The 21541-nt window shown below is 55.9% G+C and overlaps 9 protein-coding genes across 9 annotated transcripts; 4 read left to right on the forward strand and 5 right to left on the reverse strand.

Moving 5' to 3' along the window:
* Nucleotides 1–1556: 1556 nt before the first annotated feature.
* WHR41_06527 (uncharacterized protein) lies at nucleotides 1557–3446 on the reverse strand (the record flags this gene model as incomplete). Its single annotated transcript, XM_069375132.1, has 1 exon — nucleotides 1557–3446. The coding sequence occupies one exon, from the start codon at nucleotides 3444–3446 to the stop codon at nucleotides 1557–1559; it is 1890 nt and encodes a 629-aa protein (XP_069228227.1).
* Nucleotides 3447–3953: 507 nt separating this feature from the next.
* On the forward strand, nucleotides 3954–6054 carry WHR41_06528 (uncharacterized protein; the record flags this gene model as incomplete). The annotated part of the gene is made up of 3 exons (XM_069375133.1): nucleotides 3954–4875; nucleotides 5032–5203; nucleotides 5258–6054. 3 exons carry the CDS (start codon nucleotides 3954–3956, stop codon nucleotides 5496–5498), a joined length of 1335 nt encoding a protein of 444 aa, XP_069228221.1. The 3' UTR covers nucleotides 5499–6054.
* Nucleotides 6055–7659: 1605 nt separating this feature from the next.
* On the forward strand, nucleotides 7660–9902 carry WHR41_06529 (uncharacterized protein; the record flags this gene model as incomplete). Its single annotated transcript, XM_069375134.1, has 3 exons — nucleotides 7660–7831; nucleotides 7895–7999; nucleotides 8100–9902. The coding sequence occupies exons 1-3, from the start codon at nucleotides 7823–7825 to the stop codon at nucleotides 9900–9902; spliced, it is 1917 nt and encodes a 638-aa protein (XP_069228220.1). The 5' UTR covers nucleotides 7660–7822.
* A 2074-nt stretch (nucleotides 9903–11976) lies between these two features.
* Nucleotides 11977–13545, forward strand: WHR41_06530 (uncharacterized protein; the record flags this gene model as incomplete). The annotated part of the gene is made up of 1 exon (XM_069375135.1): nucleotides 11977–13545. The coding sequence occupies one exon, from the start codon at nucleotides 11977–11979 to the stop codon at nucleotides 13543–13545; it is 1569 nt and encodes a 522-aa protein (XP_069228241.1).
* A 145-nt stretch (nucleotides 13546–13690) lies between these two features.
* On the reverse strand, nucleotides 13691–14503 carry WHR41_06531 (uncharacterized protein; the record flags this gene model as incomplete). The annotated part of the gene is made up of 1 exon (XM_069375136.1): nucleotides 13691–14503. One exon carries the CDS (start codon nucleotides 14501–14503, stop codon nucleotides 13691–13693), a length of 813 nt encoding a protein of 270 aa, XP_069228242.1.
* Nucleotides 14504–15265: 762 nt separating this feature from the next.
* Nucleotides 15266–16093, forward strand: WHR41_06532 (uncharacterized protein; the record flags this gene model as incomplete). Its single annotated transcript, XM_069375137.1, has 1 exon — nucleotides 15266–16093. One exon carries the CDS (start codon nucleotides 15266–15268, stop codon nucleotides 16091–16093), a length of 828 nt encoding a protein of 275 aa, XP_069228243.1.
* Nucleotides 16094–16445: 352 nt separating this feature from the next.
* WHR41_06533 (uncharacterized protein) lies at nucleotides 16446–17075 on the reverse strand (the record flags this gene model as incomplete). The annotated part of the gene is made up of 1 exon (XM_069375138.1): nucleotides 16446–17075. The coding sequence occupies one exon, from the start codon at nucleotides 17073–17075 to the stop codon at nucleotides 16446–16448; it is 630 nt and encodes a 209-aa protein (XP_069228244.1).
* Nucleotides 17076–17553: 478 nt separating this feature from the next.
* Nucleotides 17554–19071, reverse strand: WHR41_06534 (uncharacterized protein; the record flags this gene model as incomplete). The annotated part of the gene is made up of 1 exon (XM_069375139.1): nucleotides 17554–19071. The coding sequence occupies one exon, from the start codon at nucleotides 19069–19071 to the stop codon at nucleotides 17554–17556; it is 1518 nt and encodes a 505-aa protein (XP_069228245.1).
* A 202-nt stretch (nucleotides 19072–19273) lies between these two features.
* On the reverse strand, nucleotides 19274–21368 carry WHR41_06535 (uncharacterized protein). The gene is made up of 2 exons (XM_069375140.1): nucleotides 21153–21368; nucleotides 19274–21102 (listed from the first exon to the last, which is right to left on the reverse strand). The coding sequence occupies exons 1-2, from the start codon at nucleotides 21321–21323 to the stop codon at nucleotides 19333–19335; spliced, it is 1941 nt and encodes a 646-aa protein (XP_069228246.1). The 5' UTR covers nucleotides 21324–21368; the 3' UTR covers nucleotides 19274–19332.
* Between the last annotated feature and the right edge of the window lie 173 nt (nucleotides 21369–21541).

Genomic DNA, 21541 nt, shown 5'->3' on the forward strand with positions numbered 1-21541 from the left:
AACTCTTTTCCTCGGCGCTAAGAAGAGCGCGGTGCGCCACAGGGGGAGTCAGTGGACCTCCATATTGGTTCGGAAGATCCAAGAATGAGCTCGGTGCACCGTGGCAGGAGTGCGGTAAGCCTGCGTATTGGCCCAAAGGACCCCTTCCCGCGCTCGGCGCCCCATGCCAAATGTTCGGGGTACCTGCGTGATGATTCGGAGGACCTCAGCCCGGGCTCCGTACACTATGGCAAAAGTTCGGTGGACCTACCTGCCAATCGTGGGATCTTAGCTTGTGTGGGATATGGCTGAGGGTACCTCAGATTCTGCGCAGGGGACCTCTATTGTGAAATTAGTTGGGAGGTACCCTCAACAGGAAAAGAGGTACCCTCAGCCATATGCTCCAGCTTGGGCTCGGTGTACCATGACGAGAGGTCGATGCACCACGGCAGTGGACTTATGTAACACTTCTTGGACCTCAGGCTGTGCTCATTGCACCATGGCGAGAAGTCGGTACACCATGGCTTCAATTCCGGGATACGGCGTACTCGCTCGAAGGGCCTCAGGCTGACCCCAATGCACTACCACAAGACCTCGATTCTAAGGGCCTTAGCCTGTGCCTGGCGGAAGTTCGGGGGCCTGCATCGTTCGAAGGACCTTATGCTGAGGTCGGTGTACCACGGCAGAAGTTCGGTGGACCTCTACAATCGTTCAGAGGACCCCGGGTTGAGCTTGGTGTATCATTCTAGGAGTTCGGGGTACTAGTCCGTAGGACCTCAGCTTGTGCTCGGTGCACCATAGCGGGAACTCGGAGGACCTCAGGCTAAGCTCGGTGGACCCAGCTCAAAGGAGTATACGGCTAAGGGTACCCCAAATTCTTCCACAATCGAGGTCCCCCGGGCAAAAATCGAGGTGCCCTCAACCACATACTGAGCCGAAAGTTCGGTGTACTCAAAGGACAGGTCCAGTCAGCCGCGAGGCTTCTTATGGTGATCTGTAATGGGACATGGGTGCAGCGTTAGTACAGAGCGAAGGAATCCTCCATCCGAGCCTTCAAGCACCCTTCAATGAGGATGGCGTCCCGAGAAACGTTTTTCGGCCTAGCGACAAGATCCCAATACCCCTCGACGAAACTTGAAGGGACCTGACTGCGAGCTCAGTGCACCTCACCAGAAGCTCGGCGTACCTCAATCAAAGTCTGGAGTACCTCAGTCTAACCTCGGTGCACCTTTGTACAAGTTCGGAGCATACGCACAGACACAAAGCTGAGGGGACCTCGTCGATAGCATAGGGGACCTCTCGCACGGACGGCATCTACAGGTCCTGTGAATTCTGAATGCAGTTTGTCTGATTTTCATTGGCGGAAAGAGCGCCGGAAAAGTTGAGTGGATCTGGGATCGACGAGGTCCGGCCAGCTTGGGAAGGTCCGGGGGACTCGAAGTGAGGTCCTGCGGAGTAAACCCACGTGATATCCGAATGATGCCAAAATTCTGCAGACTTTGCTAGTTGACTTCAGTATTCGGTTCAGGGAGAGTCAGCTTTCGTGTGAATGGCGCAAAGTCGTATCATCAGTCATCTCATTCACTCGCTATGCTAAGATTCCCGAGCAAGCCTGCATTGCTCTCTAGAGATGCTGCCGCCTCGAAATGCAAGAAATGATTTTCCCAGAATCTGACGCCATCCAGGGTCTGATCGCGACAAATCGCGCCAGTATCCTCAGCCATCTCGAGCTCCTCGCTTGCCACACCGACGCTCCATCCGAACCTTTCTGCCGTTTCTTGAGGCGTGATGCCTCGCCCGAAACCCTGCAGCGCGTCTGCTCCAAGAGCCGTCCGACCAGCCAGACCGGCATCCCGTAGCCAGGCCAAAAGCGAGGCGATCGTCTTCTCGTCCGTCCGACTCCTCTCCTGCACTACCAAGAGGCCTGATTTGAAGCGGCGGAGGCGGATAGGGAGCTGCAGCGTCTCCCACATCTGCGCGGCTTTCTCAAAGTCAAGCGGTGAGACGAGGTCGATGCCATTGCGCAAGCGATTGAAGACGGCCCAGAGGTCGACGAGTGAGATGATTCCGCCTTCGCGCTTGAGCACGCCTCTGCGGTCGTCCGTGAGGAACTCGGCGAGATTGCGCGAGAGCTCGGTCAGGTAGAGATTCTCCGACGTTGAGCCGGAGCCGAGCATGTCTTTCGTTGTTGTGAGCCCTAAAGCGGAAGCGGATTCGTTGAGGAGGTTGCGCGCTTCGGGAGTCAGTGAGTCTGCGGAGGAGGACTGGGCGCGGAACTGCTCGGCCATGGCGATGACTTCTTTGGCGGACGTCATGAGGGCTTCCAGGTCTTCGAAGGCGGTGCCAATGACGGCCTGGTTGTTGGCGCGCAGCTGTGCGCCGCGGCGCTCGAGACCGGCGATGCCGACAACTCGAGGCGGTGCCGCGGTTTGCTGTGCGGGCTCATTGGACTGTCCAGTGGGATCAGCTCCGCTCTGGCCCGACGGTGTCGGTACAGGAGGTGCGCTTTGGAGAAGCCATTTGCGTTGGACGAGCGCGCCTTTCAGGCGGTCGTGGAACACCTTGTCGCCGCCGGCTCGGAATGAAAACTTTATAGTCTCGATGTTATCATTGCCGACTATCGATTCGGTGCTCGTGGGGCCTGGTGACTCAGGCCGCTTCACGCTTTCGCTGATGAGCTGCGAACGTCTGTCGCCGCCTGATGTGAGTGGTGCGCCACAAATCTCACAAGCCGTGAGAGAAGGGTGATTCTCAAAGGTGCATCTTGGACAGACAGTGACGCTACCAGTCTGATCGCTAGGCGTTGAAGGCGCCGAAATCTGACCAAAAGTGCCATCCGGCTGCAAAGGCGACGGAGGCACTGAGGTCTGTGTCTGGCCGGAGGGCCTATTGGACATCGCAGCGATGGCCGCTTTTACCATATGGACCAGAGGCGGCTTGATACCGCACGCTTGACATGGAGGCAAAATAGTATGCTGATTTGCCGTCGATGGATCAAAGTTGGGAGGTACAGGGTTCGAGAACCCGCATATGGGGCATATCCAGGTGGCATTGATGTCTCGAGCAGGTGCTGGCGAGGGAGAGTACGACCGCGGAGGCGGATTGGGAGACTTGATTAAAGCATCTGCTGGAGAGCTGTATCGAGGGACAGGGCTTTTCAATCCCTGCGGTGCTCGTGTTGATGCTTTGGGGAAAAGAGTGATCTTCGGGCTAGACTTCAAGAACCCGGCATAAAATTCAGTTCTGTCAATTTGTTTGAGATCCACGGCAACAGAGTATTTTCTCGGCTCATCATTGTCGACATAGCACACTCTGTGCGACGTCAGATAGGCGTGGCCATTCTGGTAGTTCGGAATCTTGTATTTGCCTTCGTACAAGCCGACATTGTCTTGAACGAATAAGAGAGTCTCGTCATCGTAGAGTGATGGCCGCAGAGCAGTCGTGAGATCTAGCTGACGAAGGAACATTCAGACATTTGGAGTGTGGTTGTGTGGATGATTTCGAGATGAAGACCAGTCAGAGGTCCGTGAGTCGTGGCCTAGTTGTCGCTCGGTCAAGCCAACATGTGAAGAAGTTGATGCTGGTGTGACGAAACTTGAGTGAAGAGACAAAAAGTGAGGAATACAGCTCAAAGAGCAGATGTTCACATTCACACTTTCAGCGGGGTGTCATTCGCGGTGTTGTAGGCAATGCGTTATCTCATGGTGAAAGTCGAGGTCACGTTACTCAAGCATGCCGCTAGCCACCGCTTGGCACAAGACCCTCGCACTGCGCTTGTCTTTACCTCCTTCTCCATCCTCCTACATCAACGTCTCACCAACATCAAGTACATCCAACCGTGCAACTTTCCAACTTGCGAGAAGGACAATCTACTCCATTACATATCTCAACCGCGTTTTCACGTGCTCCCGCTCGAACCCGCGCCTTAGCGCCGTCTCCCGTACTCCGCGCGCGCGCGCCCGCACACGTCCCTCATGGCTTACAGCATGCAACCGGCTTTCACGCCGGTTCAAGCGCGCCAAACGCTACAGAAACCAAATCCATCACAAAATCAAGCACAACCTTCCGCGCAGAAAACCTCCTGGGGCCAGAACGTGAGAGACTGGGTGCAACGTGCTTTCGCAGAGGAGAACGCGATACACGGCATCCCTGAAACGGAGTGGCGCGAGTATCTCCTCACATTCCTGCCCAAATTGCAAGCGGCTGGTCAACTCGACACTATAGATTGGAGCACCTACCCCACACCGCAGGAGTTGATCGTGGCAGAGCGCCAGCAAGCTGCGTACGCTCAAAGCGTACCAAACACTAACATGAACGGCTACTCACCTTTCTCCTTGTCCATCGACGGCAGCAAAAAGCGCAAGAGCGGAGACTTGGAAGTTCCGGACCGTGAACCAGTGACACCCCCGTGGAAGAAGAACAAGCGCGGTCTGGAAGATCGCATCACTAGCAAAAGCAAGACCCAAGAGAAGAAGCAAAAGAAGGCAAAGGCTTTCCAGGACGACCTGGCTCACCACCAGTCCAACGACGCGCTGGAGAGGCGGAGACAGCGGTTCGGCCATGTGTCTCCGGTATCCTCTCCGATGCGCTCACGTGACGACACCCCATCCACAGAAAACCCCACTGGCCCCGTCGTTGGCACCTGTCAGAGGCTTGAGAAGAACTACTTCCGCTTGACTTCTGCTCCGAAGCCAGAGGAAGTCCGACCAGTCCCTGTTCTGGAGGAAATGTTTACTCTGTTGCGCAAGAAGTGGAAAACCGAGCACAAGTACTCCTACGCTTGTGACCAGTTCAAATCGCTTCGCCAGGATCTGACCGTGCAACATGTCAAGACCGACTTCACTGTGCGCGTATACGAAGCCCATGCCCGGATTGCTCTGGAGATAGGAGACCTTGGTGAGTACAACCAGTGCCAGACGCAACTGCGGGCACTTTATAAGATGGGTCTGAACGGAAAGCGCGATGAGTTTACTGCTTACCGAATCCTGTATTTCATCTACACTTGCAACCGCACGGATATGAATGATGTCCTTGCCGATCTAACCCCAGCAGAAAAACGAATGGAGAGTGTTGCGCATGCACTGCAGGTGCGTGCCGCACTGGCGAGCGGGAACTTTGTCAAGTTCTTCCGGCTGTTTCAAGCCACGCCTTATTTGGGCGCTTACCTCCTGGACATGATTGTCCCTCGCGAGCGCCTTGCTGCCTTATCCACGATTTGCCGATCGTAAGTCAAACATGCACAGACACTGAGACCGTTCAATTGCTGACATTTGATTAGGTATAAGCCAGACATCAGCCTCGACTTTGTTGTCAATTCGCTCGCCTTCCATGGCGAAGACGATGATTCTGACGCTGCATATCGGAACTGCATACAGTTCATCTGCGATCACGGCGGCGAGCACCTGATTGAGCGCAAAGACGACGGTCGCGTCCGCCTCCTCACCGGGAAAGCGGGCAACACATTCGAAACCGCGAAGAAGGCTGCGTTCCGCACCGTCGACATCAAGGGTCAGAAGTGAGCTTCATGCTGTCGCCAGCAACCTTGTCTACCAAGGATTTCACTTGCCCGAGGGTATCACTCGATCAGCAGCGCTTCGTTGAAGCAACCTCACTCACGTCGTTCTCGTGCTTCGACGAGCATTGCCAAGTTCTCACCCTTCGTGCTGCATTCACTCTATCACACCTGTTTTTCACCCCACCCACTCACCCACTTGCACCTCGAGCTACATAGCACGCCAGCCACGAGATCGTATTCGGCACAAGTTGATTCAGAATCGCACCAACCCGGCGATGCCCACCGAGGCGACCAGCATGGCATGGCGATCGAAGTCACGCCACACGACACCTGGACGAATCGAGAACCAAAGGTAATTACACGTCTTCTCTTCCTCCACGACGACACGACTTGCGAAGGGCGGACATTTGGGAGGAGTCACGGGCGTTTGCTATGGGTTTACAAGTTTTCGGTTTGCTATGGCAGAAAGTAGCTGAGGTCTTTGAAGGACCGGAGAAACGGGATACCGGGTTTCAGCCAGATTCAGTTTCCTATGAAATGCGATTATTCCATTAAACTCGTGCTATACGTGTCTCTTCATATCGCCGCTCACCAAGCAACAAGTAGAGCACCAGCCACACCTCGGCCTGCAGTCGCGGTTGCGGTGAAGAGCAAGACATGCATAAGTCTATGTAAGTTTTGTCGCATACGCTTCTGCATGATATACCTTAGGTGCTCCACCATGGCCACGCCGAGCGGCTGTGCCAGAGCCACTCGATCGGGTTCGCCAGTGGGGTTTTCTGCACTGCGCCTTGCAGCGCCGGCCAATGACGCGCGCCGGGGAGAGACATTTCTGCCATACAATTCTCCATGCACATGCGGGGCCTCTTGGTCGCGGCCGTCGCGCATTAGTGTCCAAGGCGTGCAGCTGCGACCCATCGAAAAGTGCCGTGAGGCGCGCGGTTTTGCTGTACCTGCTGAATGTAGGTAGGTCTGGAGGTGATTCTTTTTTTGTCGGTTCTTGACGTGTTCGTATGCATGTCGTTGGTGTGCGTGATGAATAGGTATATAGAAGTCGATGAAGGGGAAGAACTGGCAGAGACCTTGCGTAAGCACTTCCCTTGAGCTGCCTTCCATACCATACTGCACTGCGCTTTCTCTGTCCGCGCTCTCACTCGTCTGTCATCATCAGTCGCCGCCGCCGCCGCCGCCGTGTCAGTGCTTTCCGGTGGGGACAACGACGTAACGGCCGGACGATAAACACATTCGCCCTAGGTATCCTCGGCCGCATCCACGTTCCGCACTCTCGCCCACGATCCCCGTGCGCGCTGAAGACTCGAGGCCCAAAGCACGACACGCACGCACGCACTCATCAATCGCAGCGCTCCCCACCAGGCCGGGCGATCGAGACCGGCGGCCAGTGCTTCGGGCGACAGGGCGTCGCAGGGCGTCGAAACGCGCCAGGCAAAGCAACGCGCGCGCACTGGGCAGGGCAGGCGGCGTGAGGCGCATCGCGCGACCGGGGACCCGCGTGTGCCAGACGGCAGGCAGGGCCAGCTTTGCCTGGGAGTGCCTGGGTGCCTGGCACGGCTGGGTGTGTGGGGTGGGGTGAGTGAGTGAGTGAGGGCAGGTGGTTGACGAGAGGCCGACTGGACGAGAGGCCGACTGGCCGACTGGCCGACGGGCTGCTGGCTGGCGAGGCTGGCTGGTACGCACTGAGGTGCATACCTTACCACCCATCCATTCCCAGCGTCCACGCGCCCGCCGTTTCGCCTCGACATCCTCTTCTTGCGCCCAGACAACACGCGCCGTCCACGCTCTCCCTCGCAGACACCTCCACGCCGCGCCGCCGTGTCGCCACGCTCTTTTCGCCCGCCCGCTCCTTGACGTGTTTCCACCACGCCGCCGCCTGCGCCTGCGCCTGCGCCCGCGCCCGCCGCTCGCCACGAGACGACGCCGACTCACGTGCGCCGCACCCTCGTATTGTCCACGCACGCTCGCAGTACACACTGCCTGCTTGCTGTACCTGCTTGGGTAGGCCGCCACTCCGCCAGGCACTCCCTCGCTCACTCCCTTCCCGCTCGGTGCTGCCCCGCGACACCGCGCGCGCGCATTCCCCGACGACGTTGAGAAGCGCCTGCTTGCCAGCGTGGTCTGCTGCCCGCCTGCCTGCCCGCCTGCCTGCCCGCCTGCCTGCCCGCCTGCCCGTCCTTGAGCAGCAACACGCCCGCCTTAACCTTTTATTAATTACGCAGCGCCCGACCTCGCAGCTGTGCGGCTCCACGCATAGCTGGCTTTGCTTAATTATTGCTTGTCTCGTCCCGCCGCACGGCTCGCGCGCCAGCAGCAATGGTGAAGGTGCGTCGCGGATATGGTGCGACCGACCGGGGTCCGTGAACGCTTGCGCTGACGGTGGAGCAGTTTCGACGATCCCTCAAGAGCGACGGTGGGAAACACGATTCCGCCAAACCCGTGCAGATCTCCATCCCGCAGAAGGACGCAATTGCCATTGAGCCTCCCAAGAAGGTTTGTCCTCGCACCGCTCACTTCTCACCTCAATTAAACACCCGCCGCCCACCACCGCCCACGCCCCTCCGTGCCCCGCTGACCCGACCGGGACCCGCAGGTCATTAAAGCCCTCTACGACTATAACGCGCCCGCCGGCGAACCCTCGCACTACCTCTCCTTCTCCGCCGGCGACTTCCTGCACGTCGTGAGCCGCGAAAACGACAGCGACTGGTACGAAGCCTGCAACCCGCTGCAGAACACCCGCGGCCTGGTCCCCGTCAGCTACTTCGACAACGTCGGCAAGACCGTGCGAGACAGCGCCGAGTCCACCAAATCCGCCAGCGCGACCCACGACAGCGGCTACGCCGAGGGAGCACACACGCCTGCTAGGAGCATTGGCGCTGGAAGAACGAGTGGCCCGAACGGACACCCTGGCATACCGCCAATGCCTGGACACAGGTCTAGCAAGTCCATTGGCAAGTCGGGCGGCGTCTACGGCATTGTCTCCTATGACTTTGTCGCGGAGCGCCCGGATGAGCTGGATGCGAAGGAGGGCGAGGCCATCATCGTCATTGCGCAGTCGAACCCGGAATGGTTCGTCGCGAAACCGATCACCCGGCTGGGAGGGCCAGGCTTGATTCCTGTGTCCTTCATTGAAATCCGAGACATGACGACCGGCAAGGCCGTGGAGGATCCTTTGGAAGCCGTGCAGAAGGCAGGCATACCGCGAGTGGAGGAGTGGAAGAAGATGGCCGCCGAGTACAAGAACACTAGCATTCCCCTCGGCAGCGTCTCCAGCAGCCAGCAGCAAGCGCAGGGTCTGGCACAAGGAATAGACCGCATGAGCTTGCAAAGTGGCCACCCACAAGCATCTGAAGGATATGGACATCAACGTACACCGAGCAACTACGGCTACCAGCAACAGCAAGCGCAGGGCCTTTACGCTCCTGTGCGAGCAGCCGTGCCGAAATACATTTACGTGGACGACAAGTTTCACTTTGTCGTGGAGTGCAAGCTGACTAACAACGCTCATTGGGACCTGTCGAGAATATATGAAGATTTCTATGAGCTCCAGATTAACCTCATCAATGCCTTCCCCGAAGAAGCCGGCCAGGTGCCCGGCAAAGCGCGAACGCTGCCATACATGCCTGGACCCGTCAAGTTCGTCACCGACAACATCAGCGAAGGCCGAAGAGAAAACCTGGACCAATACTTGCGCGAGCTTCTCGGCATGGCCCAACACATCACCTGCTCCTCACTCGTCCGAAATTTCTTCGCACCCCGCGAAGGCGACTACGAAGTCGACCCCAGCGTCGCAGACCTCAACGAACACGCCCGATCAGCCGAGCCCCAGCAGCGCTACTCGCAAGCATCCCAGAACTCCTACGGCCAGGGCGCCTACTCCATGCACAGCCACTCCCAGTCCCGCCAGGGCTCCAACGCCGGCATGCACCAGCACTCCCAGAGCCAAGCCTCCAATAGCCCGTACACCCACCAGCGCGGCCAACCCTCCCTCTCCGCCGCCCCGCCCCAGCAACAACAAGGCGGCCATTACCGCTCCCCCTCCGAATTCACCCAGAACCCCGCCGCCGCCGCTCAGCAGGCGCCCACCGCCGCCCCCAGCTCCGGCCCCGTCAAGGTCAAGGCCTGGTTCGACCGCGAGACCTGCGTCGTCATCCGCATGCCGCCCCGCCGCCAGTTCAAATTCGACGACCTCTACCAGAAGATCGTCGACCGGCGGAAACTGGAGTTCCGCGGTGCGGAGGGCGAGGGTTCCGGCGAAGAGGACCCTCAGCTAGACATCGAGTACCGCGACGAGGAGGCTGGGGAGTACTATCGTCTCGAGGGTGATGAGGATTTGGATATCGCTGTGGAGCGGAATGAGAAGTTGACGCTTGCTGTGAGGGTTGCGGGGTCTTGATGATTGAATGCTGATGATGAGATGGGATGAGGTTGGGAAGGAATGGGATGGAATGGGATGGGATGGGATGGGATGGGATGGGATGAATGGCGTGCGCTTCCCGCCCTCTCCCTCAGCGAAGGGTGGACGTCTTACTCCGGTCTTCCACTTTTTCTTCTTTTTCTTTTTGATGCGATGCATGATGATGATATTCTGCTTGTTTTGATTTTGGACACGAAGATTATGGAAAAATGGGAATGCTTTTCTGATTTCTTTTGCTTGCTTGCTTTCTTGCTCCCTTGCTTTCTTTGCTCGTCTCTGTCCGAGTTCCAACTTTTCTTCTCCCCTCCGTTCTGTCGACCGGCTGCTGTCTGTCGCCTTCTCTTCCGCACTGGCTGGCTGGCTTTCCTTGCTCCTTTCAAGCCGAGCAGACCGAGCAGACCAGACCAGACCAGACCAGACCGGGATATTCTGGGTACCTATTTTTTACATTTTGGTTTCATTCTTCCTCTAGGTGGCTATGGACAAAATCGAAGGGCGTGCATGTAGGGCTATCTTTTTCTTTTCCTTTCTCTTCGATCCGATTCGATTAGGTATTGGTGTCTGCAGACAATTTGGGAATAAGATTGCCGGCTTTTCTTTTCGGTTTCTTTTTTTTTCAGATTGGAAGCTTCCCGGGTGTCGTCTTTCGTAGTGGGATTGCGGTTGAGTGTCGGTGACGAGATGTTGGTCTTTGGGATACTACCTTCGTAGTGATGGCGAGTCTGCTGTGGGCGGAGAGAGAAGTAGTGCTGTGCAGGGCGGGCTGCGTCCAGGTGCTGTGCTGACCTGCCGTGTAGGGCGCGCTACAGTAGGGGAGAGGCGGGCGGGTGTTGTTCGTTTAATCGTAGAAGATGACTTCTTCTCCACTGCATGCGCGACGAAGCCATCCATCATCTCAAGACTCGTCCGCCAGACTCGAAATGGCCCCCTCACCAACACCTCGCTCTCCTCCCCACCGACACTCCCCACGCCAGCAGCTTGCCGCGCACTGTCGTCTGCACGGGCGGGTCGTAGGTCGTTTCCAGGATGAAGATCCCGTCGACCTTTTTGACTGTGACGTTCGGGTCGTTGGGGTCGAGGCGGAAGCGCCATTCGCGGAAGGGGGCCCAGGGGTCGATTTCTTCGAGGGTGTAGGGACAGGGGTTTGAGGGGGGTGGGTGGGGTGGTTTTGATGGGGGAGACATTTCTGTTGGATGAGATGGTATTGTAGGAGGTCCGTTAGGATGAGGTGGAGGTTGTGGCTTTGTGGTAGCAGGTGTTCTTTTGGGGTCGGATCGAAGGCTGCATGGGATGAAGGCTGGGTGACTTTGGAAGGTGTTCTTCTTGAGGTCGGGTCGAAGGCTGCATGAGAGGAAGGCTGTGGCTTCCTAAGGTGATCTTATAGGGTCTGATGGATAACCCAGCGACTCTTATTCGCTACATGCCAGCAGGCGGACTACCTCGAGGTGAAGGGTGAGGGTCGCCATATCACGCGGCGTAGATAAGTATGGTCAGAAACCAGCAACCAACCAGTACGAAGCCATCTACGCTCTCTATCGCAATAGCCAATCGAGTCTGTCGTATAGTGAAGTTTTTCCGCATTCAGACAACGAATCCAGGTACATGGGACATGATAAGAATTATGCGCTGCACAATGGCACATCATCTCACGTGCATTATCGCTAGAAGACCCGCATCTTCAGAGCGCATCGGTCGGACGAAAGCGATAGCGTTTTGACAAGCCGCTAGGGCCCAGACTGCCATGGCCAATCCTCGCGAGGTGTTCGTGATGTGAAGTGTCGAGAGTTTGCGGCATCTCCGTCCAGGGCCGAACCCTGTTTTGCTCGATGGTCGCAGCGTCTGAGCCGGGCCACTTTGGACGTCATCCCACTCCATATGGCCGGGTACGGGCGACAGCCAATCACAGCTGGCCTCGTGCCCCCAGTGAATGGCATTCGGGCGTTTGTTTAGGCAGCCGTGACTTCACCGCCAGCCGCCATCAATAAATCGTCGCCATGGACAACATCACGCCTACACCCCGTCTTCCGTGTCTGACAAGCCCAATGCAACCGTCATGATCAACGACTCACCGGGCAGCCTCGTCTTCATCCGCATTTGCATCGTCGCCCTGCAATGCATTGGCCCGTGCTCCCTCGCGTGGACAGTATGGCTGGCATTCAATGTCATCACAAACAAGAAAGCCATTGGAAGCCTCCATTTGCCGGGACTACAAGCCTACGTTGTTGCGGAAGCAGTCTTCTATCTGTTCTTCCTATGGTTTCGCAGCCACCTCCAGCGTGAGGCGGTCCATCCGCCACTCAGTACGCGCGAAGAACGTCAGGCATTGGCTCAGAAAGTGCGTGGCGAGATACATGATCCGGATCGCTTCCTCTCCGGCTGGTTCCGGGGAGCCGATCCTGAAGACATTGGACGGGATGATCTGAGAAGTTTCTTGAACTGGTGCTTTTGGGAAGGGAGAGCTACCAAAGCAGATGCAGAGGAAATGGAGTCCTACGTCAATCTGGTTGAGGATATCACTGGTCGTCAGTTTCAGGAGAGCAAAGGCGGCGCTCACGCGCTGCGTCTGACACTTGATCCGATCGAGATGGATGCGAGGAGCTTGCTCTGGTACGGGATTGTCATGCTGATGGACCATGTTACTTCGGTACGATTTTGGTACTCGGGCTTCTCTTATCGCAGGACAGGTTTCATAGGTCCCTGGACCTTCCCACCTCGTCCCGGTACCCTGCTTGCCGGTGGTCGATCCCCAGCCAAGTCTCTCAGTTATTGGGTCCGTCCTCATACTTCGAAGACCAGGTTGCCAGTGCTCTTCATTCATGGCATTGGTATCGGGTTACATCCCTACGTTGAGTTGCTGTCGGGTATCAATGCGAACAACCCAGCGGACGAATCGGTCGGTGTCCTGGCGCTCGAAATCCTACCCATCAGCTCCCGGATCACACACCCTATCCTCAGACGAGAGGCCTTCATTCAACAGATCACTCAGATCCTCGACTTGCATGGCTACGACAAATTCGTGCTAGCCTCACACTCGTACGGCTCGGTCTTTAGCACCTACATGCTGACCGACGACGACCTGACATCCAGGATCAGCGCGACAATCCTGATCGATCCCGTCACAATTCTACTGCACATGCCTGATGTCGCCTTCAACTTCACTGTGCGAAAGCCAAGGACGGCAAACGAATGGCAACTATGGTATTTTGCGTCGAAAGACCCCGGCGTCGCGCACACGCTTGGTCGGCACTTCTTCTGGTTCGAGAATTGCCTCTGGCGACAGAGGATCAATCAGCTGGTCCAAGGTGGCATGCGCATCACGGTCTCCCTGGCCAGCAGGGATCTTATTGTTGACACCAAGGCCGTCGCACGATATCTGTTCAACGAGGAGGTCCCGGATCCAGATTTGATCGACTTACATGGACACCAGCACATGGAGCTCGAAACGCAACACCAGGAAGATGGGCTGGAGCCTTGGGAAAACAGGACGTGGCGAGGAAAGGGACTGGACTTGTTGTGGAACGTCGATCTGGATCACGCACAAGTCTTCGACGATGCTCCTGCGAGGGCGAAGCTTGTTCGAATCATCAATGAGTATTCTCAGCCTTGTGAAGACGGTGCTTGAAATGGATCGACTACATACTACAAAGTGACATATAACTAATTAAAAGCGCCTTGGCGTTTCTCTTCCCAGGCCGTAGACACGTGCAGGGTCATGATGAGGAGACGATTGGCCTCGTAAAACCAACTCTGACAGCTCACTCGACCGACTAGTCGTCAAGCACATACGTGCCGCCGTACTTGTTTCCGTTGTGCGCACGCGCATTGCCCAGAGTCTTGATATCCTCGTACGTGTTGGAAGATGACATGATCTGGCCCTTGTAGTCCTTGTCGACGTGATCTCCTTGGAGCGACTTGGCAGTGTCAGCTGTTGTGATGCCAGCGTATCTATGCCCAGTCGTCTTGGTCAAAACAGCTTCATAGAAGACCGGATCAACCTTCCTTGCCACGTCTTGGAGAACCTGGACGTTGGGATCTGACTTCTCCGCGTCGGTCTTCATCAACTCGCCAGCGTCCCTCTGCGCTTGCTTCTGGAGCTCCGGCTTCAGGCTCGCTGCGATGCGTTCCAGCTCCTCAATCTCGAACTGCACGCCTTCGGTAATCTTCACGACCCTGTCCTTCTCATGCAGCGCCCAAACGACCTTCCTGCCAAATGACACCTTCACCTTCCGCAAACTCAACGTCTGCACTTTGTCCGTCAGATTTGCAACGCCATCGTCGCCAGACGACTGCCCCTGATACTTCTCAGCAGTCTCGCACATCCTCTCCAGCTTCACATTGATGCTCTCCAAGGCTGTCTTGGCCAACTTGCCGTCCTTGGCTTCGCCTTTGGTCGCGCTGTCTTTGTACACTTCTTCCCAGCGCCGGAGCCGCGCCCCGAGCAGCGCGATGTGCAGTGCCGCTTCTTGGTAGTCTTTGCTGCAGTTCTTGCCGGCGTCGAGGCGGGCGAAGGTGTTCATGCAGATGTCGAAGATCCCCGCGAGCCCGATGCCGCCGATTACGAGGCCTGCTGCTTCGGCCATGGTGTTTGATGAATGGGTACTAACTTTGGCTGAGGTAGGAGTATGTCGAGGGAGTATAGATAGTGTCAGGGACTGTTGATAGCAGAGGTGGGACCGGGCGAGATCAGCCAAACAGCACCAGACCAGGTACTATATATGTCACATCAAGCGGCTCAGCCTCTTTCAAGGTTGCCTTGTCTTGCGGTAACTGCATCGTTCCCCTCAGCCTCGTCGACGCAGCACGGCGCTTGCGGCGAGGCTGAAGGATGCGCTGGCAGTCTAGGCGCGCCACAGCGCCTTAGGCCCCGTGAGAGGAGGCACAGCTTGAATGCAGCACCTGGGGAGGAAAGCTAGGCTTGTTCCGACGGCATTAATGAGACGGTGGGGTGAGATAGCTGTGTAGGTATCCTGCATGTACGCGGCGTACAGCAGCAGCAGTCGACTTCAGACTGGGAAGAGAGGCAAACACAGGGTGGTGCCATGGGCAGACAGCTGAAACAGCATTCGAGAGGCGTCGTTTTCCATTAGTTTTTGCAAATGTCAATGATAGGCTGGCGTGAACTTTATCCGATGAGCGCAGCAAGCACACGGCAACGATACCTAGAAATACGGAATGGAAAGGATGGGTTTCTTCCAGCATGTAAATTCGTTGTTTGCTGACATCACCGCGGAAGGCCAGACAAAGCTTTCCGTCATCGGACTGCACCTTTGCCAACAACACAACACGAGATATTGTGGTACAAATTACGGTGGGACCTCCCTTTGCAAATCAAGAGTGGAAGAATGTCTAAGATTGACGGTGGCAAGAATGTTGCCGACGACATCAACATCGTCTCTCATTTCCTCGCCTTCGAGCAGATCAAAAACATCCAAACTCACAACCCGGTAGACTGCATAGTCATCTGCGCATCTTCAGTCCTCTACCAAGCTTCGCACGTATTCTCAGCCCTCGAGAAACGACCCTCGCTGGCGAAAAACCTAGTCCTTGTTGGCGGCATTGGCCACTCAACCTCCCTCATCTACGAAGCCGTAGAACGACATCCGACCTTCCACGCGATCAAAGACCATGTGACAGGTCTGCCGGAAGCTCAAGTTCTGCTGCAAATTCTCGAACGTTTCTTCGATCTGGACGGTATCGAGAACAACGGCTGCCGCGTCTTGATCGAAGATCGATCGACCAACTGTGGCGCGAATGCCGTCGAGACTAGGAAGGTGCTCGAGGGAGTTAGGATTCCAGATCCAGGTTCCTGTATCTTTGTTCAGGACCCGACGATGTCTTTGCGGACGCTCGCGAGTTTCGAGAAGGCGTACGGAGATCTGCCGGTGGACAAGCGCCCGAGGTTTTCGGCTTGCCCGGTCATCGTGCCCCGGATGCGGATGGAGGGTGAACAGCTGGAGTATGTGTTGGATGAAAGCCGTGAGATCAGGAAGGAGGATATGTGGGAAACTAAACGATTCTGCGAGCTGCTGGTCGGGGAGGTGGCAAGGCTGACAGATGATGAGAATGGGTACGGGCCGAGGGGTAAGGGGTTCATTGGGCATGTTGACGTGCCGGTTGAGGTGCAGGAAGCAGCGAAGAAGATCAGGGAGAGGCTTGGGGTGAGTAGATGAATGGGATAGGGCGCGTCTGTCAATAGATACGCGTGATCCCACATATCGCTGGCGTCTTTACAGTGCCTTCGAAGACAATGTGAGGTCCAGTCCCATCGCTTGGCGAAGTCACAATAGGCACTCATGATCGCGACTGCAACGGGCAGAACAACACACGATTGGGCTGCGTTTGTGACGAATCAGGCTAATTTCATACTGGGAGCAGTTCAGATACCACCTGCCTGAAGTGTACACCCAGATCAAGGCCGAATACAGATACCTTTGATCATCCTTTGTTGCTGGTATCGTGAGCATGTCTGCGATCGAATTTGTGTCTGCCGATGTTGCCTATCATCCTCATCAATGGCGTCTTTCAGATGTCCAACTGCTCGTACTCCTCCTCCTGCGGGAACCCGAGGTGAAACCTCCCACACTTGGCCCAATCCACCTCCAGCGCCTCGCCAGCCTCAAACTCCTTCACTCGCCCACCGGTCTTCTTGTCCTCGCTGAGGAAGCAGCACACCAACCCGTCACCACTAACCTCCTTCTGCCATGGAGGAATCACAAAGCCAAAGATTGTGCCCTTGACATCGCTGTACGTCTTCTGCTCCGTCTGGATGCTCTTGAAGCCACCCGTTGCGCGGAATGGCATCGGCGTATTCCGGCCCATGCTGAACACCTCTTCCTTGACCTTGGAGCTCGATGTCCCAGGCGGGGCTTTGAAGCGGTATGTTGGCTGGAAGACGACGACGGAGGTGTGCGGCATGCATGCGCTCTTTTCTGCCGGCGCAGCGCTTCCGGTGCTGTCAATGCTGTACGCGATGCTGTCTAATTGGATCATGTCGTCCGGTCTGCCGCTGCCTGACGAGGACTCGAAATAGCCGGTACCGTGTGTGCCATGGTTCGTCAAAAAAGCGACTGGAGGGCCGCCGAATGTCAGGCCAGCACGGTAGGCGGAAGAGAGGGAATACTGATATATGTCGTTGGGTATTGAGTTCGGCATCGTGCTGGCAAGTCGTGTTTGGGTAGGCTTGGAGAACAGAGATGCTGGGGATGTGCGAATGGGAAACAGACGAGAAAACATGTATACAGAGTTTGAGAGAGCAACACCTACCGACATAATCTTAATGCTAGCATGCGCACATTATTGCATGCTCGTGCATGCTTGGTGAACGGTGATGGGAGTGGAGGTTGGAGTGCGGAGCCGATGAAGCTGTCGTCCGAGATCGCGGGTCAGCTCGGCGTCTCGCTCTTTGAACCTAATGCGAGCGAAGGATGTGTGCGCCCTCGAAGACGGCGTACAGTTGTCACGGATCGTGAGTTACTGCAAGGATAGACATCAATCTACCATTGGTTTGAGCTGGCCATCTCAGTGAAACATTTTGACATACAACTCACGAGTGATCGGAGGCTTCGTTGGTATCACAGGTATATCGTACATTGTCGTGCTTTACAGATTAAATGCCAACCTCTCGCGTAGATTATCGGCGGATGATTTTCTCGATCTCGTTAGGCATCCATTTTCTCAGGACTTGGGGTACAATCACTGCCTGCTCATCCTCCCTCCACCCGTTCTCCAATATTGCCGCGAGAACGCGAGGGACAGCCATCGCCGTGCCATTGACAGTGTGCGGCCAGTGCAGATGTTGATCCGAAGCTCCCTTGTACCGCGTACCCAAACGTCTGCTCTGGTAGTCAGTGCAAATGGAGGCACTGGTAACCTCTCCATAACCGTCGTCAATGCTCGTTCGCGAGGGGAAGAAGGCCTCAATGTCAATCTTTCGGGTCGCAGAAGCGCCGAGATCGGTGGATGGCATTTCCAGGATACGGGCGTGTAGGCCAAGAGAAGAGAGGATCTCAGTCTGGATCGAAAGCATTTCTTCGAAGGCAGCCTCGCTGTCTGAAGGCATGTTGAAATCGTCTTCGTCCTCCGTTCCGAAACGGTCACCTCCTTCGGCTTTGGGGGGCGGCTTCGTCCAGGCGAACATTTCCACCTTCGTGAACTCGTGCACACGGTACAGGCCCTTGGTGTCTACTCCGCGGGCGCCGGCTTCCGCACGGTAACAACGTGATGGACCGATGACCTTGAGAGGCAGTTCACTTTCACTAAGCGTCTTGTTTGCTTGCGAGCCAGCGAAAGGGATTTCTGCGGTTCCGGCAAGAACGAGGCTTGGCTTGTCGTCGCTGTCGCTTTCCGAATGCGCAATGTTGTAAATCTGTGTCTCGCCATTCTGATCACGAGGCATGAACCCGCATGCGCTCGCGATGTGGCTGTAGACCAAGCTAGGAGGTGTCATGACTTTCCAGCCGCGAGACATGGCGACGCTCAGAGCGTACTGAATCAACGCCTGTTCCAGCAGCGCGCCCTCGTTCTTGAGGAAATACCAGCCCCAGCCGCTTGTCGTCGCGCTGGCCTGGAAGTCCAAAATGTCCAACTCCCTACCAATATCCACGTGGCTCTTCACACCCTCGCCGGCGAGCTCAGGCCTCTCTTCACCATTGATGTACCCGACTTTTGTCGCATCCGAGCCCACAGGCGTCTGGAGCGAACTAAGATTAGGCAGCTCCAATGCCAGTTTCTCCATCTCCGCCTGGGTATCTTTCTCCAACTTCGCGATCGCGGCTATGCTCGCTTTAAGCTCCTTTGCCTCCCTGTGCGCCTCCTCTTTACCCATAATGTCATCTCCCTTCGCGAGCAACTTGCTCAGCGCTTTGTTCCTCTGCCTGAAATCCACAGCTTTCGCCTGCTCGTCCGCCAATTTCCTATGCAGCTCCAATATGCGCCAGCCATTCCTCGCGGAAGCGGCGTAATTGCGGTCTATGCAGTTTTGTTCGTAGAGTCCGGGATTTTGGCGGATGTGCTTGAGGTCTAGGACGGGCTTTGGCGCGAAAGACGGCCTGCTGAAGTGTCGCTTGGAAACGACATTGCAATTGAGTCGCCTGCTCAATTGAGCGCGGACGGCTATGCGACAGCCTGTGCAGACGTATGGAGACGGCATTGGAGTGCGAGGGGTTGGGAAAGAGACAATTGCTTGAGAGCTTCGGCTTGCTTCAGCGGGCGAAGTTCCGCTGGCGATCACTTGCGGGCAAGCTGTAACGGTCGTTCCCAAAGCCGACCGTGGATGAACAGACTCGATGAAGCCAATGTCCTGCTGAACTGATGCAATCCAGCAATTCCTGACGGCAAAGAAAAGGTTGCCATTGGCGGTAAAATTCGGGTGGCTTCGCCGGGTATTGCTATACAATGAACTACCATTACACTAGTCATCAAACCCCTCGAACTCCTGCTCCTCGCCGGCCTCTTCTTTCTTCGCATTTCTTTCTCTCACCTGCGCGATCATAGCCTGCAGCTCCATTTCTTTCTGCTTCTCCGCGTCAGACATCTTGCCTATTCGGTCTGCCTTTCTTCTGACGTCCTTCCTTTCCCTTCTCGATTCCCTCAAAGCCTTCGCCTCCTTCTTGCCACTCCAAGCCTTTTCTAATCGCTTCTGTTGCTCCATCAATTTGCCGCCCTTCTTACCCTTTAGTTCAGGGTGCTCGCCGCGCGCTCTTGCCGCATTGTCTGCCTGGCGTTTCTCCTCCTTGGCTTTATCCGCGTACGCAAGCGCGCTGAGGTCGAACTCTGCGGGCATGTCGAGGCTCAGGGTGCGATTAGCCGCTGCCTCAGGGTAATGACGCTTGAGCTCAGGCATCTTGGGCCAGCGTAACAGACCCCACGCTTTCCCTGTTTCCGGCCAGTCGATCTTGCGAACGTCAAAGATATCGGCAGGGATGGTCTTGTTGTAAGCTTGGATGGAAGACACAAATCCTTTAGCCGCACGGTCGTGCAGTTCGCGTTTCTGCATGACTAGAGATCTGATGGCTGATGTCATCTGGGAGGCTTCTGATTCGGAGATGGTGGGTGTGTTGGGGTAAGGCTCGAGCTTGATGCCCTGCACCTCCAGATATTTGATGTAGTCTTCCTCGTTGCCTTGGCTGAAAAATGTTATGGCCAGGCCACGCTTGCCTGCGCGTCCTGATCGGCCACACCGGTGGATGAAGTCCTTCGGTTGGCTGGGTAGATCTAGCTGGACAACCATGTCAACATCAGAAATGTCGATACCACGGGCTAGCACATCTGTTGTGAGGAGAATCGCTGGTTCTGTGGCGTCCGTGAATCGTTGCAGGTTCTTGCTGCGAATCTCTGTCTTGTGATCACCATGCATCGGGTAGACGAGAACACCAAGCAGGGCTGGTAGGATGCGGTCCCAATAGTCCACGCCGGCGCGGGTTGAGACGTATACGATTGTCTTCTGTGCTTTTGTGTCCGCCAGGACACGTTTAAGCATGGGAAGCTTGTGCGTAGATTTGACGATGGCATAGCAGAGCTTCAAGGCTTCCGGTGTGCGCTTGTCCAAGGCTCCAGATTTACTTCGAACCTTAGCGCTGATCTTGAAAGGATATCGCATGCCAACCCGGACAAGCTCGTCGACAGCTGCTGACACTGAGGCACTGAAAAGACCAGTCCGGCGCTCTTTAGGTATTGTGTCGAGGATCTGCGATAGGTCTGCCTTGAAGTTCGCGTCCAAAAGTCTGTCTGCCTCATCCAACACCAGCAAGTCGAACCAGTGTCTTTTGATGATCACTCGCGACGAGTTAAGCACCTCGACGAGACGCCTTGGTGTCGCAATGAGAACGTTCGGGTTGATGTCCGAGAAGGTCGCAAGATCCTCCGGTAGTTTCGTTCGTCCTCCTGTGAGAAGCTGTGGAATAACGTAAGGGCCAGGTGGCGGTCTTGAAGCTTCCTCGTCGTCGATGTCCAGCATCATTGTATCTTTCGAGTGAACCTTCTTGTACGCGAGGTATGCGGCCGAAGGCTGGTGGAACTCAAGCAATCCTTTCATTACATCGTAGATTTGTGTTGCAAGCTCCTTCGTCGGGGCAACCACTATTGAGCGCACGAAACCTTTCTTGTTCGGCTCGTCGGCTTTGAGCAAGCGCTCCACGATCGGGATGAGAAAACTCAGGGTTTTGCCACTTCCGGTCACTGCCTAGGGGGATGTTAGTAGAATGGCCATAAGCTTGTTGTGTCCATCCATACCTCGACAACGAGATCTTTGTTGCCCATCAAGAGAGGAATTGCCATCGCCTGCACCGGTGTCGTACGCTCAAAGCCATTGCTTTGCGCAAAATCGAGGATCCATGATGAGAGCTCCGGTGTCAGCGCCTCAAATGACTTAGGCTTTTTTCCTGCAGCCGCATCTTGCGCCATCTCCGGTACTCAGTTGCAGCCCAAAGAAATCACAAAAATGGCGCAAATGCAACCAGTATATGGTTGCTCCACCTTCGACAACGAAAAATGTTGGACGAAGTCGAGACGCCAGTCCGGGGAAGGTTGCGGAACGAGCGGGCCGCGCCGGAACTCCGAGATCCGAAGCCCAGATGTGATGACTTGCTCTTCAAAATCTCCGGAGGTGTTGTGAAGTCTCT

This window comes from Cladosporium halotolerans (assembly GCF_011745625.1).
Source record: "Cladosporium halotolerans strain TM138-S3 chromosome Unknown Sca21, whole genome shotgun sequence".
Classification (NCBI taxonomy): Eukaryota; Fungi; Ascomycota; class Dothideomycetes; order Cladosporiales; family Cladosporiaceae; genus Cladosporium; species Cladosporium halotolerans.